Source organism: Cupressus sempervirens, chromosome 2 (assembly GCF_028749045.1).
Source record: "Cupressus sempervirens isolate cs-2001-9-10 chromosome 2, ASM2874904v1, whole genome shotgun sequence".
NCBI lineage: Eukaryota > Viridiplantae > Streptophyta > Pinopsida > Cupressales > Cupressaceae > Cupressus > Cupressus sempervirens.
In genome coordinates this window covers 158,443,109-158,467,286 of record NC_143119.1, presented here as the reverse complement: position 1 = coordinate 158,467,286, position 24,178 = coordinate 158,443,109, and the positions used below count along the sequence as shown (strand labels likewise).

General features: G+C 33.5%; 2 protein-coding genes across 3 annotated transcripts; both read right to left on the bottom strand.

Moving 5' to 3' along the window:
- Positions 1 to 264: 264 nt before the first annotated feature.
- On the bottom strand, positions 265 to 3,735 carry LOC149571529 (uncharacterized). Of its 2 annotated transcripts, none has more exons than XM_089809344.1 (2): positions 3,497 to 3,735; positions 265 to 2,315 (listed from the first exon to the last, which is right to left on the bottom strand). In XM_089809344.1, exon 2 carries the CDS (start codon positions 2,187 to 2,189, stop codon positions 654 to 656), a length of 1,536 nt encoding a protein of 511 aa, XP_089665470.1. In that variant the 5' UTR covers positions 2,190 to 2,315; positions 3,497 to 3,735; the 3' UTR covers positions 265 to 653. The 2 variants fall into 2 exon arrangements, with proteins under 2 accessions (XP_089665470.1, XP_089665477.1); XM_089809351.1 differs by having other exon boundaries at positions 473 to 2,315; positions 3,502 to 3,686.
- A 16,678-nt stretch (positions 3,736 to 20,413) lies between these two features.
- Positions 20,414 to 23,875, bottom strand: LOC149571528 (methyltransferase FGSG_00040-like). Its single transcript, XM_089809334.1, has 2 exons — positions 23,545 to 23,875; positions 20,414 to 22,378 (listed from the first exon to the last, which is right to left on the bottom strand). The coding sequence occupies exon 2, from the start codon at positions 22,234 to 22,236 to the stop codon at positions 20,695 to 20,697; it is 1,542 nt and encodes a 513-aa protein (XP_089665460.1). The 5' UTR covers positions 22,237 to 22,378; positions 23,545 to 23,875; the 3' UTR covers positions 20,414 to 20,694.
- Between the last annotated feature and the right edge of the window lie 303 nt (positions 23,876 to 24,178).

The window sequence follows — 24,178 nt, the reverse complement described above, 5'->3', positions numbered from 1 at the left end:
GTATTTCCCTCAAAAAGTAATAGTGGATGATTCAAAGGCGAATCGGAGAACCTTTCACCATTCTTTTATCCTACAGGACCTTTCACCAAATTAAGGACTCACCAAGAATTAGATAACACGAAATGTTTTGAAACCGAAATAACCAGAATACTATTTTGTATGGTCTAAGAATTCACTAACATTGAAGATATTCAAATCATGAGAGATTGACTAAACCAACACAATGCAACATCAAAGGAGGAGATGAACTAACGAGGACATTTGAACATCCAAATTGCATGATTAGAGTTTCATAATGTGCATCTATGAACATTGAGACCATTTATGAAAGAGGCTCCAAACATGTTCACTTATTTGATTACATTTAAAAGATTTGCCCAGCTGCTGCCAAATTCAAGAGCCGAAAACCCATCTTTTCGGTAAGTGTGCGCCCTCACGGTTATTATTCAAGAATTCAACTCACACATAAATAATGTTTAAAAATAATCATTCAATAATTTGTAATAGCTCTGACGCTTTCAAACCTCGAATAATATCTTATTTGACATTACATACAGATACAGAAATGATATAAATACTAAACAATTTCTTCAAATTATACAACCTTGAAAGGGTAGAACAGCTCGAATCTGAAATCCAAATTGTTCACTGCCTTAACAGAAGAGTTGCTTTAAAATATGATCGACAAATTTATGACGATGTGGATTGCCGTAAATGGAGCTGGAAATGTTCAGCATACAAATCCCCACGTCAGTAACATGTGTCTCATACATTTCTTTCCTGCAAACCCCTATTCTATTCCCGTGCAGCGCCAGAAATTCTCTCAACTTGTCTCGTAGTACTTGATAAAATAACAGAGAAAGAAGGCTTCCAGGACAAGTTTCAACCATGGCACCTATTGTTTCCCTGAAATTTATATCCTTAATCAGACAAATTTTTGGGCACGCCTCATTCACGTCTCTATTTAAAATAGATGCTAAATAAACAGGCGTAAACGAGGCCCTGTGCCATTTTTCATACATCTCATTTGTGTCGCTAAAAATCTGTGTCTGGCGCAAAAACTTCACACATTCCTTCACTTGAAAAAGAAGCTCCTGCAGTTGAGCAGCCCGTTTCTCCAGCTCTGATGACATGCAGATTCTCGCGTAGTCTGCGTAAACAGTCTTGAGTTCTCTGCATTTCTCCAATGTATTCGCTTCTAAATCGCACCGTTTGCAGACACAGGTGAAGCGAAACTTTGAGCAAGACTCGAGCCGAGAAGGAAAGGGCACCAAAACATTGAAATACGGAATGGTGATTTCCTCGCCCGATTCAATGTCCCTGGTTGCATGAATCCTCATGAGATCACCCATATTGAATCTTGCTGCGTTGGGCACGCATGAATGATTTACAAAAGAAGGAAGCAGCCACACACCGTAATACATCCTCGCTGGAACATGTTCGAAAACGGCCGGTTCCTTGGACTTTTCTTGCATTGCAACTGGAGATGAATCGTCAAATGCAATGAGTTCTAAGATGCCACGGAAGTGGCGATTCTTTTCAGTTTGAGTCAGCTCATTAAATTGTCGACACAGCGTGTTCTGGTTTCCTCCGGAACATTCGGCGACGAAATCAGACATTTTGGGAATGAATCCCGACTCATCTTTCAGGCAGTGAGAAAGAAAAATCTCTCGCGTCTTTTCTCCACAAGAATTTACAGCGTCTTTCGTGATTTGAAGCAGGGGATTGGGATTGGCGGCAGGCTTAGGAGAGACGGCCAAAGCCTTGCTGATCAGTAATACATCACCTTGCTGGATATTCTCCCTGGCAAACAAACCCCTTCCGCTACCATTTCTTGTCATCTTAATCTCCACTTCCCCAATGAAATCGCCGTCTGGTCTTAACAGACAGGGGTGTGATTCGAACATGTCACTCGCCTGTCTCATGATTTCTTCGCTTATGTCAAAATATTGGGGGCCACATGTATGGTAGATGTTTTTTAGGTCGGCTTTCATCTCCGGGTGAAGAGTAGATGAATTCTCAATGAGCAGAAATGCCTCCTTATAACGGCCGGCTGATAACAATGACTGAATTTTAATATTATAGAAATTGCCGCAAGTGGGGTGGAGTTCGAGGTATTGATCCTCGTGCTTCAAATATTCTTCATTAGGCAGATCAGGCCTGCTGTCCTCGGAAGCTTCTTGAGACATGCCTGCTTGTTTTGCTACCTTTGATTCTTTTATTTCTAAAGCAAAATCTGTTCCGCTGAGAATTGTCAGAAATCTCTGTCCGCTGAGGACATTTGTTTTGAACTGCAAATATAATCAGAAAAGGCCCTGAAGCCCCAGGAAAAATGAGAAGTTAGATGCGTTTTATAAGCGATTCCAAACAATTTGTCTTGAGGAGTAAAGATCGAATTAGAAATACAAGAACAAGAAGATCATGCACAAGATTGTAGGAAAGCATAGCAATAGGCAAAGTTAGTGGAAATAAGATGGAATTTATGACTTTCAAGTTAAGGTTTTGAACAACATGACTATCGTTGAGTATGAAAGAGCAATAATTCACATAGATTCGGATAAAATGTTTACAAGGTAGAAAGTAAATTCTCGTCTATAATCAATGAAAAACCAAACAATCTTTCCAAGTTATTACTGTTTCGCTTAAGATCAAGAGTACAAATTGAAATAACAGAAGTTCTTGACATAATCTTTCTGAATCGTTACTGCTTAGCTTAAGATGAAAATTTTAGAATTCAGAAACTGTTACTTGACTGGAATTACAGATACAAAGGAGGCTACGAAACATAACATTGAGATCTTGCAAAATCAGCAATTTCATCACTCTTTAAATTCGGTAACGGAGTCTATGAAACATAATATTGTAATATTTCAAAATCGTCAAATTAATTATTCTTGAAATTCAGAACACGTAGCTCCTTTGTTCAGACAGACATTGCAAGGAAAAGAACTATGAACATTCCGATATCGTAATATTATGAAAAAGGATCTCAATCAAGAAAGTAATTCTTTTACAGTTGAAAGCAGAGTAGAAATGTATCGAAGGAAAACCTTAGATAACTATTTTCGATTTAATAGAAATTAAAGATCGGTAGCTGGAAGACCAGAAGGATTCGCATATATAAAGAAAATCCAGATTAAATATGTGCGTCTCTTGCGATCCACTTCGAATTTTGAACAAGGTATTTTAATCTCGGATGACAGATGAGCATTGATGACGTTAAACCAAAAAAAATTGTAAGCTCGCGATACATGAGAAGGTTTGCTGAGATAAACCTAATGCGAATCCATTAACGCTTAAGTTTAACCTTTTCAAAATTTACGTATTCCAAAATATCTTTGCATTTATGTCAAATTTTCAAGGCAGATGCAAATATTTGTAATAAAGAAACAACAGTGAACATTTCAACATCTTCCTATCTTGAAAAAAGGTTTGCGATCTTAAACAACAATAAAGAATTCGCAGAAATGGAAATCTAAGTAGGTGAAAGGAGTACCTTACTATAGTAATAAATTGTTCATGATCTAATGTGAAATAGAACAATTACTGGTTGCGCCTGGATAGAAAGAAGCCATAAAAACTTGGAAAGCTTCTCCAAATTAAACTGGAGCGTTCTAAATATCTTTCGACTCTTCTGCATTTCAATATTTGTAGACGCGAAACAGAATTATTTAAAGTTTAACTTACGAAAAGATATTATTCCCGTCGATATTATTTCTCCGATATGCTTCGACACTGTCTTCGTTCGAGCCGTCCTCCTCTATTATCAATAGAAGTGGTAAAATAAATGTTTTGTACCGATGGAAAGCCATTTCTTGTTTTTAATTGATGATGATTGTCATTACCATCTACTCATTGTCATCTAATATTATGAGATATTTTCTACACTAAGTCAAGTAATATTGTCATTTAATATTAACTTATTAATTATATTTTATGTTTTATTTATTCATTGTTTTTCATGATTTTTTAAAAAGTAAAAATGACAAGCTATTATAAATTTATTAAAAATTAAATTGGTTCAAAGTTTTGGGAGGAAAGAGTCAAAATAAAAACCTCCCATCCTTGTTCAAATACAAAGGGAATCACTAATGATTGATTTTGAAGCAAGAAGAGAATCAGGAAGCAATTGATCCTAACTAGCCAATCTGATTTCAAAATAATCCCAGACACAAGAGCCCATAACGAAATTCACCCCTAAATTGGTAAGCCAACCAACAACTTTATTAGCCTCCCAGTAGCAATGAGATATTTTAAAATCTTGAAAATGAGGGAGGAGTTTCCTAACCTCAAGAAGGATGTCTTGGAGTTCCCAACTGACGACCGAATTTGCAATGAGAGCTAAAGTTATTAGTTGGGAGTCCTCTTCGATATGGACATGCTCATAACCATGAGAGATAGCCAGACGAATCCCATCCAATAATGCACTAGCATTGGCCACATTGTTCAAATCATCAAGGATTTGTGAGAACATAGCCCAGATTATGTGATCGAAGGGATTGTGTAAAACTACCCCAGTTCCAGATCTGCCTAGGTTCCCTTTAGAAGCACCGTCAAAGTTTGATTTGACAAAAGGAATTGCTGGTTCCTCCCAACTAACATGACTTCTCATCTCATATTTAGAAATCTTCACAATTAAGGCTCCCTTTATAGGAATTATAATAAGTTTACAATTGTTCAATATCACATTGTCCGCTACAGCAAAAGGGAGTAAAGCGACTTTGTACACATGGCATAAATGTTAACTGATTCTAAAATTGTAAATTCTAGCTTGTCTCAAACTCTCTGAACTAAAGAGAAATCCTTCCTAAGGATCCTTTTGTTTCTTTCCCACCATATGGCCCACACCACAGCTAACAAGATAATTCACCAACCAAAACTTGAGTGAGGGATGAAGGAAGAGGATCATGCCAACCGAGCTTCTTGAGTGTGCATGTGTAGAAAATTTGAGAAAACTCACAATTCAATAAAAGATGATTGATATCTTATGTGGCCTTGTCACACAAAACACAAGAGAAAACCGCAACAATACCCAACCTCTTGTGTCTATCACTAGTGAAAATTATATGTTGAAGAGCAAGCCATAAGAAGCACCCACCTTAGGGAGTATAGACTCATGCTAGCATAATTTACCTTCTCTCTTCGACCTAATTGGTCCTCCTTGAGTGAACAATCTGTAGCCATCCTTGACATTATATTTGAAACTTGAAGATTTGGCCAAGATTAGCTTGTCCTTCTCCTCAAAATAATTAATTCTTGTCTAATTAAGAATGTTAATGAGCTGAGATTTCTCATTATCCAATATATAGATGTTTGATAGGTCTTTCCAAACTATCACTAAAAATCCACTATGCTATTGCAAATGGAAATAAACACAAAATTTCATTCCCCAATGTTGCTCCAAAGTATGTTGGGCATGTGGCAAGATTGCTAATGAGGAGATCGAGGGCTTTCCATTCCATGAATCAGTCCAAAATAAGGCCCGTTTGCCCAATTGGATAACCCAAGATAAATGAGGCAAGATGACACCTCTTCTTTTCATAAGGCCCGTTTGCCCAATTGGATAACCCAAGGTAAATGAGGCAAGATGACACCTCTTCTTTTCATAATAAAGTTCCACACTATCAATCCCTAAGGAGGATCCCTAATTGTGAAAATGCGCTCTGGGTTGTCATTGTCAAGATATTTTTCTCTAATGATCTCAACCCATAGAGAGGAAGGGTTTTCAAGGAATTTATGGGAAAGCTTGGTCCCTAATCTAAGATTCTTTTCATTCAAATTATGAATCCCCAAACTACCATCCTCTCTAGAAAGACAAAGTTTATCCCAACAAACTAGAGTAGGTTTCTTCGAACCTTCCAAATTGCTATTCCAAATAAAATTCCTAAGGAGATTTTTTAGAGAATCAAACATAGATTTTGGGGCTGAAAGCACCAAAATAATATAATTTGGGATGGTGCTAAGAACTGATTTGACCAAGAGAATTCACCCTGCAAAGGAAAGCCATCTTACCTTCCAACCAATAATATGTCTTTAACTGCTTGAATGATGGGTACCCAATGAGAAGATTTACTCACACCTTGGAAAAAGGAGATGCCTAGATATTTTTTTGGTAGATTAGGCACCTCAAAGTGTAAGATTATTTGAATATCCAACTTCACTTGTTGATTTAGATTAAAGAAGAATGCTTTGGAATTATTTTAATTCAGAACTTGGCCTAAGACTTAACAATATGTCTGAATGGTATCCCTAATAACTAATGCCTCTCTGATTCCTCCTTCTCCAAACATTAAAGCATCATCTGTGAATAAATTATGCATAAAAGATACCTAAACCTGATGTATTTTAAAGCCTTTCCAGACCCCTAACTCATTTTTGTGTAGAATAAATCTTCTCACACCTTTAGCTAAGGTACTGAACAAGAAAGGTGCAAGAGAGTCACCTTGTCTAGCTTGTCATGAAGAAAAGACCCCATAAGGAGTGTCATTAACTAGTACTAAAAATTTTACCCCTGAAATGTAAGAGATAATCCATTTACAATAAAAGCCCAATTTCTCCATAACTTGTTTAAGAAAAGACCATTTCACCTTGTCCTAAGCCTTTGTCATATCTAGTTTAAGAATCATAGCTAGAGAACTTGAAAGATTAATAGAGTGGAGGAATTCATACGCCACAAGAGAACCTTCCATTGTTTCTCTTCTTATAAAAAAACCACTCTACTGCTCAAAGATGGTAGACAAGATGATCTAGGCCAGTCATGAAGAAATTATCTTGGAAATAATTTTGTAAATGGTTTTGAATAAAGCAATGGGCCTAAAATTTGGAAAAGAGGTAGGATGTGAAGATTTTGGTATCAAAGATATAAGACTAGTGCTAAACTATTTTAACATGTTGCCATGAATCCTAGACTCCTCTGTAGTACGTAAAATATTTGTTCCAATAAAATCCTAGCATTTTTGAAAAAAGAGAGGTGAATTTGTCTAGACTAGGAGCCTTATCTAATGTCATAGCAAAAATAGTCTTCCTTAACTCCTCTAGAGAGAATGGCTCCATCAGCATTAAGTTGTTTGAAGTTGAGACAAGAGAGGGAATGCAATCTTAAACCTCAATGTCATCATGAGAGATATCTGTTGTATTTAGAAGGTCATCAAAAAATTGGACTACTTCCAATTGGAATTGTGATTCTTCTTGAATAAGTGTATTATTCTTGTCCATAATTTGGAAGATGGAATTTTGATGTCATTTACCTTTAACTGAGGCATGAAAAAAACTAGTTTTCTTGTCCCCTTCAAGGAGCCAAAGTTTCCTAGATTGTTGTCTCCAATAGATCTCTTCATGTAAGATCACCTCATCCAACTTTGTCTTGAGCTCCAATTGAATTTCATAAATTGCCTTGGTTAAGCCCTACCTAATAACTTGGCCATTCCATTGATTAAGTTGTAGTTTTAACTTATGTTTCTCTATAAATATATTATTGAAAGAGCATTCATTCCACTCCTTGATTTTAGCCTTCATATAAACTAATCTCTTGGATAGTTGAAACATCTTAGAGCCCTTGAAGAAGGGGCTCTCATCCCACCACAATTGGAGAAGTTTTAGAAAATTTGGATCTAAGAGCGACAGTTTTTTGAATTTGAAATAAGACTTCAGTTGAAATGCCTTCAAACTTGTGGAGATAATTAAATCTATAGGGAAATGGTTTGATCCCAAAAAAGGAAGGATGTTAGAGGTATGAGATCCATGTTGAAGCACCCAATTTGAGTTAAGAAGAAAACTGTCTAATATCACCCCTATAAACTAAGACCCCTTCCATTTTTTGGTCCAAGTAGTTATACCATTTAAGGGGATGCAATTAGTCAAGGTATTACCATCCATGAAATCCTTGAAATCTTGAGTGGCTTCAGGAGAAGGAATGCCACCTCCAAATTTCTCTTGCAAGCCTAGAGTCGCATTGAAATCACCCCCAAAAATTACTTTTTGGTCCCTTAAATTGTGCATAATATCTGTAAGACTCCCCATAAATTGTGTTTTTTAATAATGGAGATTGGACCATAAACATTTATAATGGTGAAACTAAGATCAAAACACGATACATTACTAACCATCCAATTATAATTTGACCTTACCAACTGAAAGTATGTTTTCATAATACTGCTAGACCACTTAAATCTCATGTGGAGGGAGATATAAAATAAGACCAATTTTTCCAAGTTTGGAAGTATTTTACTCCCAACTTCATTGATAACTTTGTTTCTTGTAATAGAACTAAGGTTTCCCCACTCATCATGATCTGTTCTTTGATAAGTCGAGCTCTGTTAGAGGCATTTAATCCTCTAACATTCTAGGACAAGAGCTTCATTGAGAGCTTGGAGAGACACTTGCTCTCCTTTCAATAATTATCCACTTAGATATTGGAGCGGTAGCTACCACTTTACATTTCATAGGAGACCTCTCAAAATTCACAGTGAGCTAAATTCTACCAAAGAAAAAACCCCAATTTTGGAAAAATATGCATCTGAGTGGAAGATAGATAGAGGAACATCAACAGTAGAAGTCTTATTCTAGCTCTTTGTCAGTCATAAATTTGAACTAAAATTTGAGAACTCATTACATTACAAAGAAACCTTTGCAGCAATCTCATTTTGTTTCTCATCAGCAACTTCAAAAATATAGTTGTCTATAAAAATTTCTAGATCATTTCTTGAAAGCTTGTGAGTGTTGAGGTTACGATGATGATTATCTGAGAGGCTTAAATAAATCACACAAAGAGGACTAGTAGGGCCAAGAGCAGAAGTTTTTATAGGTTCTATATTTGGCCCAGTTATCACAGGTTCCCATGATTGAAATGTGAGATGGGGCACATTTCTATTGAACAAATTACTGACCGATTCTATCACTTGGTCACTAACACTTGCAATTGAAACTAAAGTATAAGGAAAGGAAAAATTTATGACCTGATTTATCCTTACTGTGGTATCAAGGACCTACACAACTTCAGGGGCTTGAGTCTCTATATGTTCTATAACCATAGTGGAAAGGCTTGATGAAGGGGAGGAAGTCTCATGAGAAGATGATTTAACATGATTGTACTTTTTCTCTCCAAGTTGGCTAGATTCAAACGAATTAAATTGAAAGGATTCCAAATTCTCTAAAGAAGCTACCATTGAGTCATGAAGAAAGGACAATGTCTGATTCAGGCCTAGAACCAAATAAAATATCTAGCCTCCAAATCCCTACTCCCTTGATTGGCACTATGACACAATTAAATATCTACCTTATTTGCATGAGAGAAGCTAGTAATGGTGTGAGTAACATGAGAATTTATTGTTACTTGGGCCTTGTCTTAATGGATTTTGACCAAAATATAGTCATGAACTTTATTCATCGAAGAAATATCATTGGCTAAAGCAATATCCAAAACTGGGGAGGGAACATAGGATTTGATTTTTTTCCTTTTCTTAGAACATAGAACATTTGCAAGTGAGAGAGGAAAAACATGAACAAACTTTTTCTGTACATTCTAAATAGAGGTTTCCAAGATTGGTTTCTTTTATCACTGACCTGATCTAGAGAGTCAATTTGTAACTTTCAAGCTAGATTTCCAAACTTGGATTGAAGCATGATCTTTGAAGGAAAATTATTTCTAAGGTCTCTAAGGATATGTATTCTAGTTAGAAGATGTCTATCTTGAAGGAGCATAAATCAATCTGCATGAAAATGTCCAGGGAATTACCTACAACTTGGAGAATACCCAAATTCTGGTAGTCAAGAGGTAACGATAGAAGGGAGATTCAAGTTGGAATAAACAAAAACATGCATTGAAAGTGAATCAAATATGGGCTCCATATCAAGGTAAACAACCACCTCCTAGACACAAACTAGTCCTTCTTATTGTGGACCTTGTGCCTCAATGCTTTGCCCTCAAAAAGCACAAATTTTTTTCCCTCCCTACTATCTAAAATAAGAGAATCAACCATCCCCTCCTAATTTAGACTAATCCATTTTGAAAAGGAATGATGAGAGAAAAATTCATAAATCTTCCCTATTAGAGCTCTTATTCACAGATCACAAACTTGAAGTTTCAACATTTTATCTTGAATGGGGATCACATGAATGATATTGTTCCTGGTAAGAGCCAAGAGGTATCTAGATGGATTGGAATCCTATTTCAAAAAGTTAGAATGATTATGAATAGTGGTTGAATGAGGCTGATCTTGTTTGAGACTATATTTCTTTTTTCCAATACTTGTTTGATTTGGGAAAGATGACTTAGTATGGCCTTCACACTTTTCATCACTTGAATAGGGGCTATTGTCTTGAAGAAAATGGTGATGTTTTATTTTTCAGTCTAGTCTAGACCAAAAACATTTTATGAACTTTGGAGCCTCCAATGAGAGCCAAACCAAAATTCACGGTTCTAATTTGAATACTATGCCCAAGTCACCCTTCTATAATGGTTGACCTTGAAAAATCCTATCCAAATCTTGCTTGTCCTCCTAGTTCTAGCCCCATTTACTATAATTAGTCTTAGGTTTAACACCCACATTATTTGTAGCTAGTAGAGAGGAAAATTTTCCATGCTTTGTCCACCCAGATACCTAATTCAAATACCTATTATGCATTATTCAAAGATCTAGGAGCCATGTCAACCCAATAGCTTGTAGAACCCTTGTGGAATATGTCCTCTCTCTAGGGAAATCCATCCATTTGAGTGCTTATGTGTGGTATGGTGTATAGGGAGGACATGATCGACTTCATCAGCCCATTTTTCTTTATGTGAATACACCTTGTCCTTTATAATATTACCCTAAGAATCCTTGTACTTCATGGAAAAACCTAGATCGAAGGATCCCCCTCCACTTTCATGCCCCGATATAGTTATGGCTACACCATTTTTGGATCACACCATATTTGCCAAGTAAAAGTTGGAAAAGCACAAAAAATAAGCAAAAGACCTTCATGAATTTCACTCACCTCCCTTAGATTTTTGTACACACATCCTCCTAATGTTGACAAGGTTTCTTGGATTGAAAGCTTGGACAAAATGCTACTCTTCCTCTACAAGCCATGATTTAAAAATATTATACACAACCCCAAATTTATCAAATTATAATGAATTTATCAAATAATGATTTCTAAAAAATATATAATAATGCTATCTTAAACTATTTCAAAACCAATCTGCCTAACCACTTTTCCTCGACTAAGTACTACATTTGGCTTGACGTCACTCAAATATTAGCCAAGGGAGATAAATTCTCAAGTGCATAACCAAAGAATTCATAAAAATTAGCACCACCCTTCTAATTCCAATCAAAATGAAAGGTGGACATTGAGTCCTTCATGAAATTCATTTCTACCATTCTTTAAAAATTCCAATCCCTATCCATAATATGCTTCCATGCTAGTGCTCTTCTCTAATTGTCTTGCTCATTGTCATGTTGTTTGTCTCTTTGTTATATAGATAGATAGATAGATAGATAGATGGTGTAGTTATATGGCATGAGTGTAGGGGAGGATGGAGACTAATTAAAATGAAAGATAGATTTGTAATAATTTCTTTCCTCTTTGTATGTGTGTGCACATGTGTACACATGTGGATGTGGGTGGGTGGGTGTGTGTTCACTATTTTCTTCTCTGTCATGTGTTTTCCCTAGGTCTTGTTTCATAATTTTTTTTTTTTCCTATCTCATTCATTATTGATATTTATATTATTTATTTATTTTCACTATCTTTGTTCTCTTTTCCACCTTTTTTATTTGATTCTCAGGCTCATTTTTGGTGTGCTTTGTTTATCGTTTTTCTTTCTGCTTTTGTCTCTCTCTAGAACTTTTCATTGGTTCATCTAGAAAAATAAAATAAATTGCTAACATTTCAGATGATTATTAGTGTCTATAGCCAATTCACTTTCCCCTTTCACTCCATTTTGGCCTACACACTTGATTTTCCTACGTATCCTTTTTTTCCCTAAAATTTTAGATGCTCCTTTGATCCCACATATTTTACCTCAGATATAATAATTACAACTATTTTTTATACATGAGGTGACCTATACTAATATACATTGCACTTCAGGAACCTATACCTCAAGGTTTCATATTTCGTAAATTTTGGGCCCTAGTGCAAATAATTTATCAGTTCATGCCTAGTGAAGTAGTCCCTTGATTTTTATATTAAATGCAATAAAAAAATGGGCAATTGGCCCAACAGTACAATCAAGAGGAAGAAGAACTTAGAGCTAATCAACAACAAAATCAAGACCAACAAATCGACATCTTAGCCACTATCATTCTTTGACAAAAAAAAAAAATCCACAAATAAAAGAAAACCAACAAAAATTAGCTATACTTGCTATCCCTTGATAGTAGGTCCATATAGCATCAACAAACAATAAATTAATAGAAATACATAAAATACTATTACTACCAACAACTGTCAAAATAGTCTTATAATAGAAAATTATAGCTACCACATGTGATAGGATGATGATCAAAGAAAAACACAAAAAAATAGGGCTTGAGGGAATATCCTCATCATTCTTTGTCCCTTAGGGAGTGAAGTCTAGATAGTAGAAATCACATTCAATCATCAACTGAGAACTTGTAGAGATGCAAGAAATTACTTTCATCGCTAGAAATCATGTATTTTTTCTTCTCCTCATGCAAGAGTCAAAGAGTCATAACCACCAAATGCATGACCTTAACTAAGAAGTCCACTAGAGTGATAAATTTTAAGTCTAGGTGTTTCATCATCCCTTTCAAATTCTCATCCTCCTTTCTAAGACTTAACAGGTCCTCCTAATGTGAAGCTTGAACCTGCTCCTTAATATTATCTTATCTAGTAGGACAATCGTAAAAAAGAGTGGGTAACTGATATCAATTTCCTTAATTAGAGAGTGGATTTTATAGGTCGGTAGGGGAGAAAATCTAAGATGGTTTTGGTAGGGGGGAGGTGGTCATAATGGGAGAGGCATTATTTAAACTCTCAACACCCTTCTCAATTATAAGGTCCACCATTTCCATTTCAAAACTAGCAGAAAGATGAGTGATCTCCCTACTCATATTAGAAGCATCCATCTTCAGAGAGGTTTTGGCATTCTCCTACTCTTAACTTAATTCCTCTTCCTTAACAAATTTTTTATTTTATCTGTCCCTACTCTCATTCTTCTCACTTTCCTTAGACTTGGAGTGTGAGTTAAGATCCTCCAAAATGAGCTACACATCTACTAGATTTCTCTTCCAAGGGCTAGAGTCAATTCTATATGATTTCCTATGCCCACCACCCAAGTCTAGCATACGGTCTTACAGGTCAAGAAAAAGTTCAAGCTTAGGTGTTTTTTCAAGAAAGACACAGCACGGGTGTGGATATTCTTTTTATCACTAGATGATGGGGAATCTTGGGAAACTTGAGGAGAAGGTTTAATGAAGGAAGAAACAACAACAAGGTTGTATCATGTGTAGGGGGAGGTAACAAGATAATATTGTGGGCAAGACATAAAGCATGGTGGAAATTGTAAAGGTAGACAATCAAGTCTTGGTGAAGGATAACAAAGTTTTTACCCTCTTCTCTACACCTTATAAACTCTATAATTGAGGATTCAAGGTCATATAGCAGAAAGAATAGAATAGAAATATCATCATGATAATGGAAGTTATTTAATAGGGGATAATGATAATAGTATCTTACCTCGAACCTACTTTCTAACATGAATTATGCGATGATGAATCAATAGACACCATTCAATGTCTCTGAGAGCTTTTCTCTATTAAAACCATCAAGCATATGCATCGATTCTTAACTAGCTTTGGAGAACATTTTGATGTTGGTCTTGTATGATACTTTAGTGACCCTTTTCCATTTTCTACTCTATATAGAGAGAGCCCAATGAGCTAAGTAATAAACTCTTCATTATCTCAAAGGTGATACTATCAATGGTAACTTTTTTCTTCCTTCACTCAATTCATAAGATTCATAGAAAATAATTCATCATGTCATTCCATGGCTTCAATTAAAATCTAGAAGCATGCCCTTACATATTTCTAACTCTAACTTTTGCCTAGTACCTTCAAGAACCTTTGGCATGAACTTATGGAAACTGAAATTATAGGTGAAATAGGAATTATGAATGTGTAGCTTGTTGAAATGATGTATATATGCAAGGATTTTAAAATGGCCTAGTTGATATTGACCTTGATGTCTAAATAAAAGGCTGTCTTTTCCTTTCATGTAACTTGCATAAAAAATTTATGAAATCATTGAATTTCCATAAATCTACTCTCAAGCAAGACGTTATGCATTTGAGGAGTTCATGCAAGAATTTATTGAAGGAATTTATCCGTTATCCATAAAAAAAAGCATTTCCTTTTACATATCTAGATTCTTTCTTCTTAAAACAAAAAGATGATAGTCATTAACAGATGAAATATACATCCATATTCATTCTTCTTCATCTTATTCTAACATTCATTTGCCCAAACATTGATGTATTACATAAGTCCTACATTCCACATTCCTAGATTCAAAATACAATTCAAAAAATTATACATCTTTGTGGTTGTAAATGATATAGATCCATCCATAAGGATTTTCCACAAAATTTAATATTAATATTTTATCTTTTTGTACATACTGAAATACATCTTTATTTCAAAGTTAATTATTCAATGTGGGATTGACAAAGGAAAGACCTTTCTCCCCACCAACTTTCACTATTCATGTATACATGTGCACATGTAGAAGATTCAAAATTATAAATCTAAAGGTGCATTTGTAGTTATAGACCACAAAACCGTAGATTTATTTCTCCAATCTATAGTTCACCTTAAATTTGACCTATACCTATAAAGGTCACCCAATATTTGACCTAGTCCTTTAACTTTTATATTTTCATAGTATAAAGGGTCAACTCTCAAGTTTCCATATCTCATTCCATTTCTAGTTTTAGTATAGTTCAACATAGTTTCTACAAATTTAAAGTGTCTTCCTATACAAAACCTCTTCAGTTAATTACGTATTCTTTCATTTCCTTTCATAGAACTTGCTTTGAAACACTACATATTTTATCTTGTTCTTTATCTTTGAAAGAGTGTGTACTTTACTTTTCTTGCATATCCATCACATCTCTTTTTATACACTTATACATTAAATAAAAAGACCCAAAAGGGATAATATAATTAACATCTCTAAAGAACCTAGGTCTTGAATTGGCATGCCTCTTTCTATTTAGGTTGTGCTAATTAGATTTTAGTCTTCTAGGGGGTTATATTTGAGGATTCCCTTTTCTAATGTATGTGGTGAAGTGGGAATATATCATTGATAACCATGTTAACTTATACTGATAAAAAAATATTAGAATACTTTCAAATATAAGTAACAAGAAATTTAAGATAAAGTAAGGTCTAGTAAAAGAAGGAAGAGAAGGAAAAATAATTAATAAGAGAGAGAATATTATTTATTTAGAATCTAAAGATAAGTCATAGTGAATCCCTTATAACTTCAAGGAAGTAAAAACTTTATAGCATAAAGGAAACTATAGGCATGTGCTAAGTCAAATTTATATTTTTTTATTACAAAATGTATGATTATTTTCTTACAAGTATTGGAAGAAAAATGTAGATGTTGGAAAGTAGTTTTCACACATCATAATGGAGTTTCTAGATAATCCAAAGATAGTATTTATGACCAGTAATATGACATAATAAAGTTCATATGATGTGTTGTGTTTAGATAGTGGTTGTAGTAATTACATCATTATCTAATTTTTATTTTTTTTCTTGTTTAGACACCAATATTCAATCCAAGGTGAGGTTGGGAAATGATAGCAAGGTGAGTGTTAATGGTAATGGAATGATTATTGTGCATAGAAGTAGTGCTAAAATAGGATCAATAGATTATGTGTATTATATAACTAGTTTAAAGTGTAATTTTATGAACATTGAACATATAATAGAGAAAAGATATACATAGAGGGCTAAGAAGAGATAAAATGTCTCCTAAGAATTCTATATATGGTTACATTCTAATGGGATATTCATAAAATCCTTGGGAGAGATAAATTCTCTACCAAGGATTATACAGATAACCCTGAAGGGATCTCCATAATATCCTACTAAAAGATAAAGTATCTCCCATGAAATTATAAAAACGGTTACATTCTAAAGGGGTCTTCATAGAGGGCTAGAGAGAAATAAAGCCTCTCTTGAGAATTATAAGTATAAATGTGTCCTAAAGGAATATTTATAAGGCTTGAGATGATATAAACACTCTTTGAAGGATTTAGAAAATGAATTTACCTAATAAAAGTTATACATAAAGCTTTAGAAGGAGAAGATTGTAATAAGATAGGGACATACTTCAAGGACCATTCTATATTTGTCATACTATTAGGATTAAATATATACAAATAACAATTATATGAAAATTTAACCAATATAAAAAACAAAATCATACAAAAGAGAACACAAGACACAAAGATTTAACATGGTTTACCCTATCTCTAAGCTACCTCCACCAAATATTCAGTACAATATTATTGTTTTCCCGTGGTTACAACCTAATTACAATCTCCAATCCCTTACAACTCAATATAGTTGCAAGAAGCTACAATCTTTTCATCGTAACAAAATCCCTAACCCATGCTTTATTTTTCCTCTTACCAAAAATAGGGCTACAATATAATGTCCAATAAAAAAGTAGATCCTAAAGCCTTTTACAATAATAAATTCATTTTAGCTTTTGGGGGCGCTAACCCCCAAAACCTATGCAGTGGTGTTGCCCCTCTACCTCACCTTGTATTGCAATAGGGAGAACAACTGGAGCTCTTCCCCTTGACCCATTCTTGGGGGTAATTCCCCCAAACCCCCATAGATTAATCTAGGGTGAAGTCACACCAAATGAAATGGGGAAAAAGTTGACCTTCAAGTCTGATTAGGTTCCACATAACATCACATATAAGGCAACTAGAACACATGAGGCTCCTCATTGAGTATTATGGAACTTTTTTATGAACCCTCATTAAGGACTAGGATTATTCATCAAAACTCATTTGGAACAAGGAAAGACTTAAAAATGGAGAAGGAAAATCAAGATAAGTTCCATCATTAAATTATTCTTAATTTTTAAATTGAATATTAACTTTAGGTTTGGAATAAAATATATCTATGAATATATTGCATGTCCAACCTTAACTTGAGATTACCAATTTTAGATGATTTAATTGGTTATCATAGACACTACATCAAATATTCTCATAGCTTGAGAGAAAGTATTTAAAAAAAAAGATAGACTATAATGTTTCATCCCTCAAAGAAGATTCAATTTTAAAAACAATAATTTCAAAATATTAATAAATAATAACGAGAAAACAAAATATACAAAAATAAATGAATAAATAATAATTAAATATAATATATAGAACAATTACAAAATGTACTATTAAGTTGATTTAAACTCCTTGAATAAACCCAACTACTATTTACTAACAAAATGATTTAATAGATAAATAAACAATATTAATAAAAAAATTTGATATTTGAAATTATTAATAAAAATAATAATTAATTTTAAGACTAAAAGATTAGTGTATATTCATCCTTAATGGTTGCATTATCATTATCAGACATAGAAAATTTACATTAATAAAAAATGTTAGAACAAAATAATTCAAAGAAATTATTATAATAATAAAATAATAAATACAAACAACATAAGGATTACATTAGTTAATAATATCTCATCTCTAAAATCATAAATATAACAATAATAATTTTAGTTAAGGCATAGTATTATTGGGTATAGAACACAAGCAAAAAAATTAAAGTTAAGAGCATTAGAAAAAAATTGAAGAACAAAACAAAAATTAATACAGCTATAAAGATTTTAGCCCCCTTCCTATCTTATCTAATCAAAATATTATAGTAAACCAATACTAATTTTTATTTTATAATAAGAATACTAAAAACATATAAAAATTATAATTAATAATCAAAATTTATTAAAATTTATAATTGTTTTAATAAATTATATTTTAAAAAATTAATATATTTACTTTAAATATTTTTAGATAAATTAAAATTAGTTTTTTTAAAAAAATTATTTAATTGAAAATATTTAAATATTACAAATATGTATTTATATGATTAAAAAGATAAATAATATTTAACTAGATTCAATCTATCTTGTTGTGTTTAAAGTTTTCTTATTAAAAAAATACATATATTAAAACCTAATACCTCTGTAAAAATCTTTAGATATGTCTATTTATAATTACAGTGTTCATTTCCAATTTTTGTTTTGCTAATGTAAAAAAATTATGAAAAGAAAGTAATTTTCAAGATACTCTTTACAATTCAACTATACACAAAGACTTAGCAAACAAATCAATATATGAAATGTGGAGGAAAAAATAATGTTGATAATCTTGATTTGTACACAAGATATTTTATTAAAATTTAAGAAACAACATCTAATGAAATTGTATTGAAATATAACATACAAAATGAGTGTCATGTAATGATTTAGTACTTGCCTTAGTTTCAATAGTTTTTAGTATAAATTTAATGTTAAAAATAATAAATTTATCATAGTATATAAAATATTTTAATCAACACAAATTTTAGATAGTTAAATTCTATTCATATATATCATGTATACTATTATAAATAAATTATGATGTCAAAATAAAAATATTTTAATAATAATAATATATAATAGTGTTTCTTTAAATATTATATAATATAAGTATAGATAATATTTTTTTCAAATATTTTAGTTGAATGAAAAAAATTAATTCTTAATATTGAAATATTGAAAGTATAAACATCTAAACTAACTTATTCAAAAATAAAAATATTTAACTTCAATCCTGTGCATAAAAGACTCAAAACGATCCATCCAATCAAATCATCCAAAAATATTTAACAATAAGTTTTAATCACAAGTTAAGACATTAAATGCAAAAATATTGACGACAGTACTTAGCCTATCAGCAAGTACTAATAAGAGTAGTTCAAAAATCATGATTTTTTATTTAACATTGAAGTGTGGTTGATTTTTCATGCTCCACATTATTAAAATGACACTCTTTTATAAGAACATAAAATTCCTATCATATTTTCTAATGCACAAAATTTCATTGAGACTTATAGAACATAATAAATAATAGCTAAGAAATTTTAAAAAATCCTTTTACATACATCTCCAATTTCAAAATTTTGGATGGTAATAATGAAGGTGTATATGTGATCATGTTTGTAATTGATAGATTCAAATATAAATTTGGCTCTTAAAAAGAAATATTGACATTAGAATTTGTTTTTAATGTTAGAGCGTTTTTCTTCATTCTTTAGAAAAATAATTATATAATGAAAATTTGACAAAAGTTAAAATATTTTGATCAAGGTAGTTCATCTTTGATTTACTAATGAACTTCAATTTTGTTCAATAAACCAATTAAAATCAAGTATAATTGACTATCAGAAAAGAGTATAAGAATAAGAGCACATCTTAAAAAAAAAAAATAGTATAGATACTATTCAATTCTTAAATCTTGACCAATGAGTTTCACCCTATGATTCATTTTTATGTATCAAATATATACCTGTCAATAAATTGATAGAAAACCCTTTATACAAATATATTTTAAACAAATTATAATAAATATTTAAAAAATTACGAAGTACTAAGTCAATTCAAGAAAACATTAGCATTTTATTGATTAGCCATCATGTAGGTCGTGTAGAAATTGTAGCCTTTACCAAACAAATTCTCCACTTCCTTTAAAACACCTGTGACTAAACGACAAGTTAAAAAAGATGTTGTATAAAGACACTGAAGGAAAAATTATAATCCCAACTGTCCTCTTTGTGAAAAACTGGTTTAGTATGTTGTTTAGATGTTTCCCCTTATAAAGTTCCAATGGATGGTTCAAAGGCAAATCTAACGATTCCATCAGCATACTTTTATTTTATAGAACCTTTCAGCAAATTAAGTACCCACCAGGGATTAGATAATAAGGAAATGGTTGAAAATTGGAGGAGACCGAAATTTTAAGGCCACAACACCAACCGATAAAACAAAAGGCCCATATCTTGTCAAGATTGAACATGTTCAAATCATAAGAAATTGGCTCAAGTAATACAATGCAACATCAAAGGAGGAGGTGAATTCACCCAGTCCCACTAGTATAATAAATTGCATGCTTAGAATTTCATAATGTTCATCTATGAACATGGAAACCATTTTAAAAACGTGTTCACTTTTGATTAGATTTCAAGACTTGCCCAGCTGCCAATGCCGAATTCAATAACTGAAATTAAGTATAACAATTGCCAAATTCAAGAACTGAAAATCCATTTTTTTGGTAGTAGAGAATCCTCCCAGTTATTATTGAAGAATTCAACTCGTAGATAAACAATAATAGAAATATGATACTAATTCAAACGGTTTGAAGAAGAAACAATAATCTTTCAATAATTTGTATAGCTGTAATGTTTTCATCAGACCTCGAATAATATATTATTGACATTACATAGAGATGATATAAATACTTAACAATTTCTTCGTTTGGTGCAGAGGTATTTATACTGGATGCAATTAACTATCTGTGGTTACGTAGAAAATAATTACCAAAAAAATGTACAGCCTTGAAAAGGTAGAACAGTTCGAATCAGAAATCCAGATTCATGCATATTGTCTTCAGACGGGTTGCTGTAAAATATTGTCGAGAAATTTCTGAAGATGTGGATTGCCGTTAATGGAACGGGAAATGCTCCGCATACGTTTCCTCTCATAAGTGACATTAATCTCATATATTTCTTTTATGAAGACCTCTATTCCATTCCCCTGACGCGCCAGAAATTCTCTTGTCTTGCCTCGAAATACTTGATAAAATAAAAGAGAAAGAAGGCTCCCAGGACAAGTTTCCAACATGGAGTCTGTTATATCCCTGAAATTTATTTCGTTTACCAGACAAACTTCTGGGCGCGTCTCATCTATGTCTGTGTTTAAAAGAGATGCTAAATAAACAGGCGTAAACGAGGTCCTGTGCCATTTTTCAAAATTCTCATTCACGTTGCTAAAAATCTCTGTCTGCCGCAAAAACCTCTCACATTTCTTCACTCGAAAAAGAAGCTCCCGCAGTTGAGAAGCCCGATTTTCCAGCTCTGGTGACATGCAGATTCTCGCGGAGTCCGCGTAAAGAATCTTGAGTTCACTGCATCTCTCCAATAAATTCGCTTCGAATTTGCACCGTATGCAGACACAGGTGAAGCGAAACTTTGAGCAAGACTCGCGCCGAGAAGGAAAGGGCACCAAAACATTGAAATACGGGATGGTGATTTCCTCGCCCGAGTCAATATCCCTGGTTGCATGAATCCTCATGAGATCACCCATATTGAATCTTGCTGCGTTTGGCACGCATGAATGATTTGCAAAAGAAGGAAGCAGCCACACACCGTAATACATCCTCGCTGGAACATGTTCGAAAACGGCCGGTTCCTTGGACTTTTCTTTCATTGCAGCTGGAGATGAATCGTCAAATGCAATGAGTTCTAAGATGCCACGGAGCTGGCGAACCTTTTCAATTTGAGTCAGCTCATTAAATTTTTGCAAAAACATAGCCCAACTTCTCAAGTTTCCATCGGAAGATTCGGTGACGAAATCATACATTGTGGGAATGAATCGTGACCGATCTTTCAGGCAGTGAGAAAGAAAAATCTGGCGCGCGTTTCCTCCAGAAGAATTTACAGCGTCTATCGTGATTTGAAGCAGGGGATTGTGATTGGCGGCAGGCTTAGGAGATACGGCCAAAGCCTTGCTGATCAGTAATACATCACCTCGCTGGATATTCTCCGTGGCAAACAAACCCCTTCCGCTGCCATTGTTTGTCATCTTGATCTCCACTGCCCCAATGAAATCGCCGTCTGGTCTTAACAGACAGGGCTGTGATTTGAATATGCCTTTCGCCTGTCCCGTGATTTCTTCGCTTATGTCGAAATATTGGGGGCCGCATGTACGGTAGGTGCTCTTTAGGTTGTCTTTCATCTCCCGGTTAAGAATATATGAAATCTCGAGGAACAGAAATGCGTCCTTATAACGGCCGGCTGATAACAACGACTGGATTTTAATATTATAGAAAATGCCGTTAGGGGGGTAGACTCCGATGTACTGATCCACATACTTAAAATATTCTTCATAACACCGATCATGCCAGCTCTCCTGCGAAACTTCTTGAGACATGCCTGCTTGTTTTGCTACCTTCAAGATTTTTCTTTAATAAGCAAAATCTGTTGAACAAATGGTTCAGCAATCAGGCACTTCACGCGTTTGTTTTGCTGAGAATCGTTGGAAATTTCTCTCTGCTGAGAATGTTTGTCTTGCCCTGAAGACGGGAAAAATGAGAAGTTAGATGCGCTTTGTAAGCGATTCGAAGCCATTTTTCATTCAGGAGAAAAGATCGCGTTAGAAAGACAAGAACGGGAAGATCATGCACAAGATTGTATGAAAGTCTTATTGATATTACGCGTATCGTTGAGTGTGGATTCTGTGGAAGAGAAGCAAATTTTCGCATGGATTCCAATAAAATGTTTACGAGGAAGAAAGTAATTAATCGTCGTCTATAATAAATGGAAAAACAAACAGTCTCTCGAAGTTATTACTGATTCGATCAAGATCAAGAATCCCAATTGAATAACAAAAGTTCTCGACACAATCTTTTTGAATCGTTACTGCTCTTACTTGAATTGAATTACACGAAACATAATATAATTCATAATTCTTTAAATTCACAAGCGGCTATGAAAAACTTGCAAAATCGTCAAATTATTATTATCCTTGAGATTTGGTACAAGTAATTCTATTGTTCAGACAGATATTAGTAGGGAAAGAAATATGAACACTACTAATGTTATGAAGAAAAATCTCAATATTAAACAAGAAATAAATTATGTTACGGTTGAAAGCAGATCAATAAGGAAAATCGTAGAAAAGTATACAAGGAAAACCTTAGAATACAAATCCTGTTACTATTTTTCGCTTTGATAAATAAAATGGAAGAGCGATTGCTTGAAGAGCACACGGATTCGCATATTTAATAAAACTATAGGTTAAGTATGTTCGCCTCTTGCGATCTACTTCAAATTTGGAACTAGAAAAATATTGCTGGAGTGTGAAATAGTAAAAGTGAACATCACAGAGTTTAATTTCAGATGACAGACGAGCATTCCTGAAGTAGTAGAACTTAAAAAAGTTGTAAGCTCGCCAGCAATGAGAAGGTTCGCGGAGATAAAACTTGCGAATCCATTAACACTTAGCTTAAGATTGAGATTCAGGACGTCAAAAAACTTAAAGCATCAATCTATTTAAAATCTTTGTCAAAATCAACGAATTCCATAATATGCTTCAATTTGTGTCATTTTCTTACTACAGATGCAAATATTCGTATTAAAGAAACAACGGTGAATATTTCAATATCTTGAAAAAAGGTTTGTGATCTTAAAACAATAAAGAACTCGGCAAAGGAGAAATCCAAGTAGGAGAAAGGATTACCTTCATAGCCATAGATTGTTCATGATCTGATGTGAAATAGAACAAGCAAAGAACGTTCAAAAGACGGAACATGAATTACTGATTGCGCCTGGACAGAAAGAAAGGCCTGAAAGCGTGGAAGGCTTCTCCAAATTTCACTGGGACGTTCTGAATATCTTTCGACTCTTCTGCATTTCAATATTTGTAGACGCGAAACAAAATTATTTGAGGTTAACTTACGATCAAGCCCTCGGAGCGCTTACTCGGGAATTAACGGCATTTTTCCGTTAAGACATCATTGCCGTCGATATTATTTCCCGACTGATTCGACAATAACTTTGTTCGAGCCCTGCCGGGGATATTCTGTCTTGTACTTGTCTATTATAATTAAAAGTGGTAAAATAAATGTTTTGTACTCGTGGAAACCCTTATCTTGTTTTAAAATGATGATGAATGCCATTACCACCACTCCGATGCCATTTAATATTAACCAGCTATTTTATTTTATGTTTTATTTATGGATTTATTACTAGCTTATATATATTATATATACATAAAATAAGTCGAGAGATATCCTTCTCAAGGCGCCTATTTTCATAATCCCATAATTTTCATCATCTCACATATTTATGTGAGTCCAAGAGGCATAAGGATT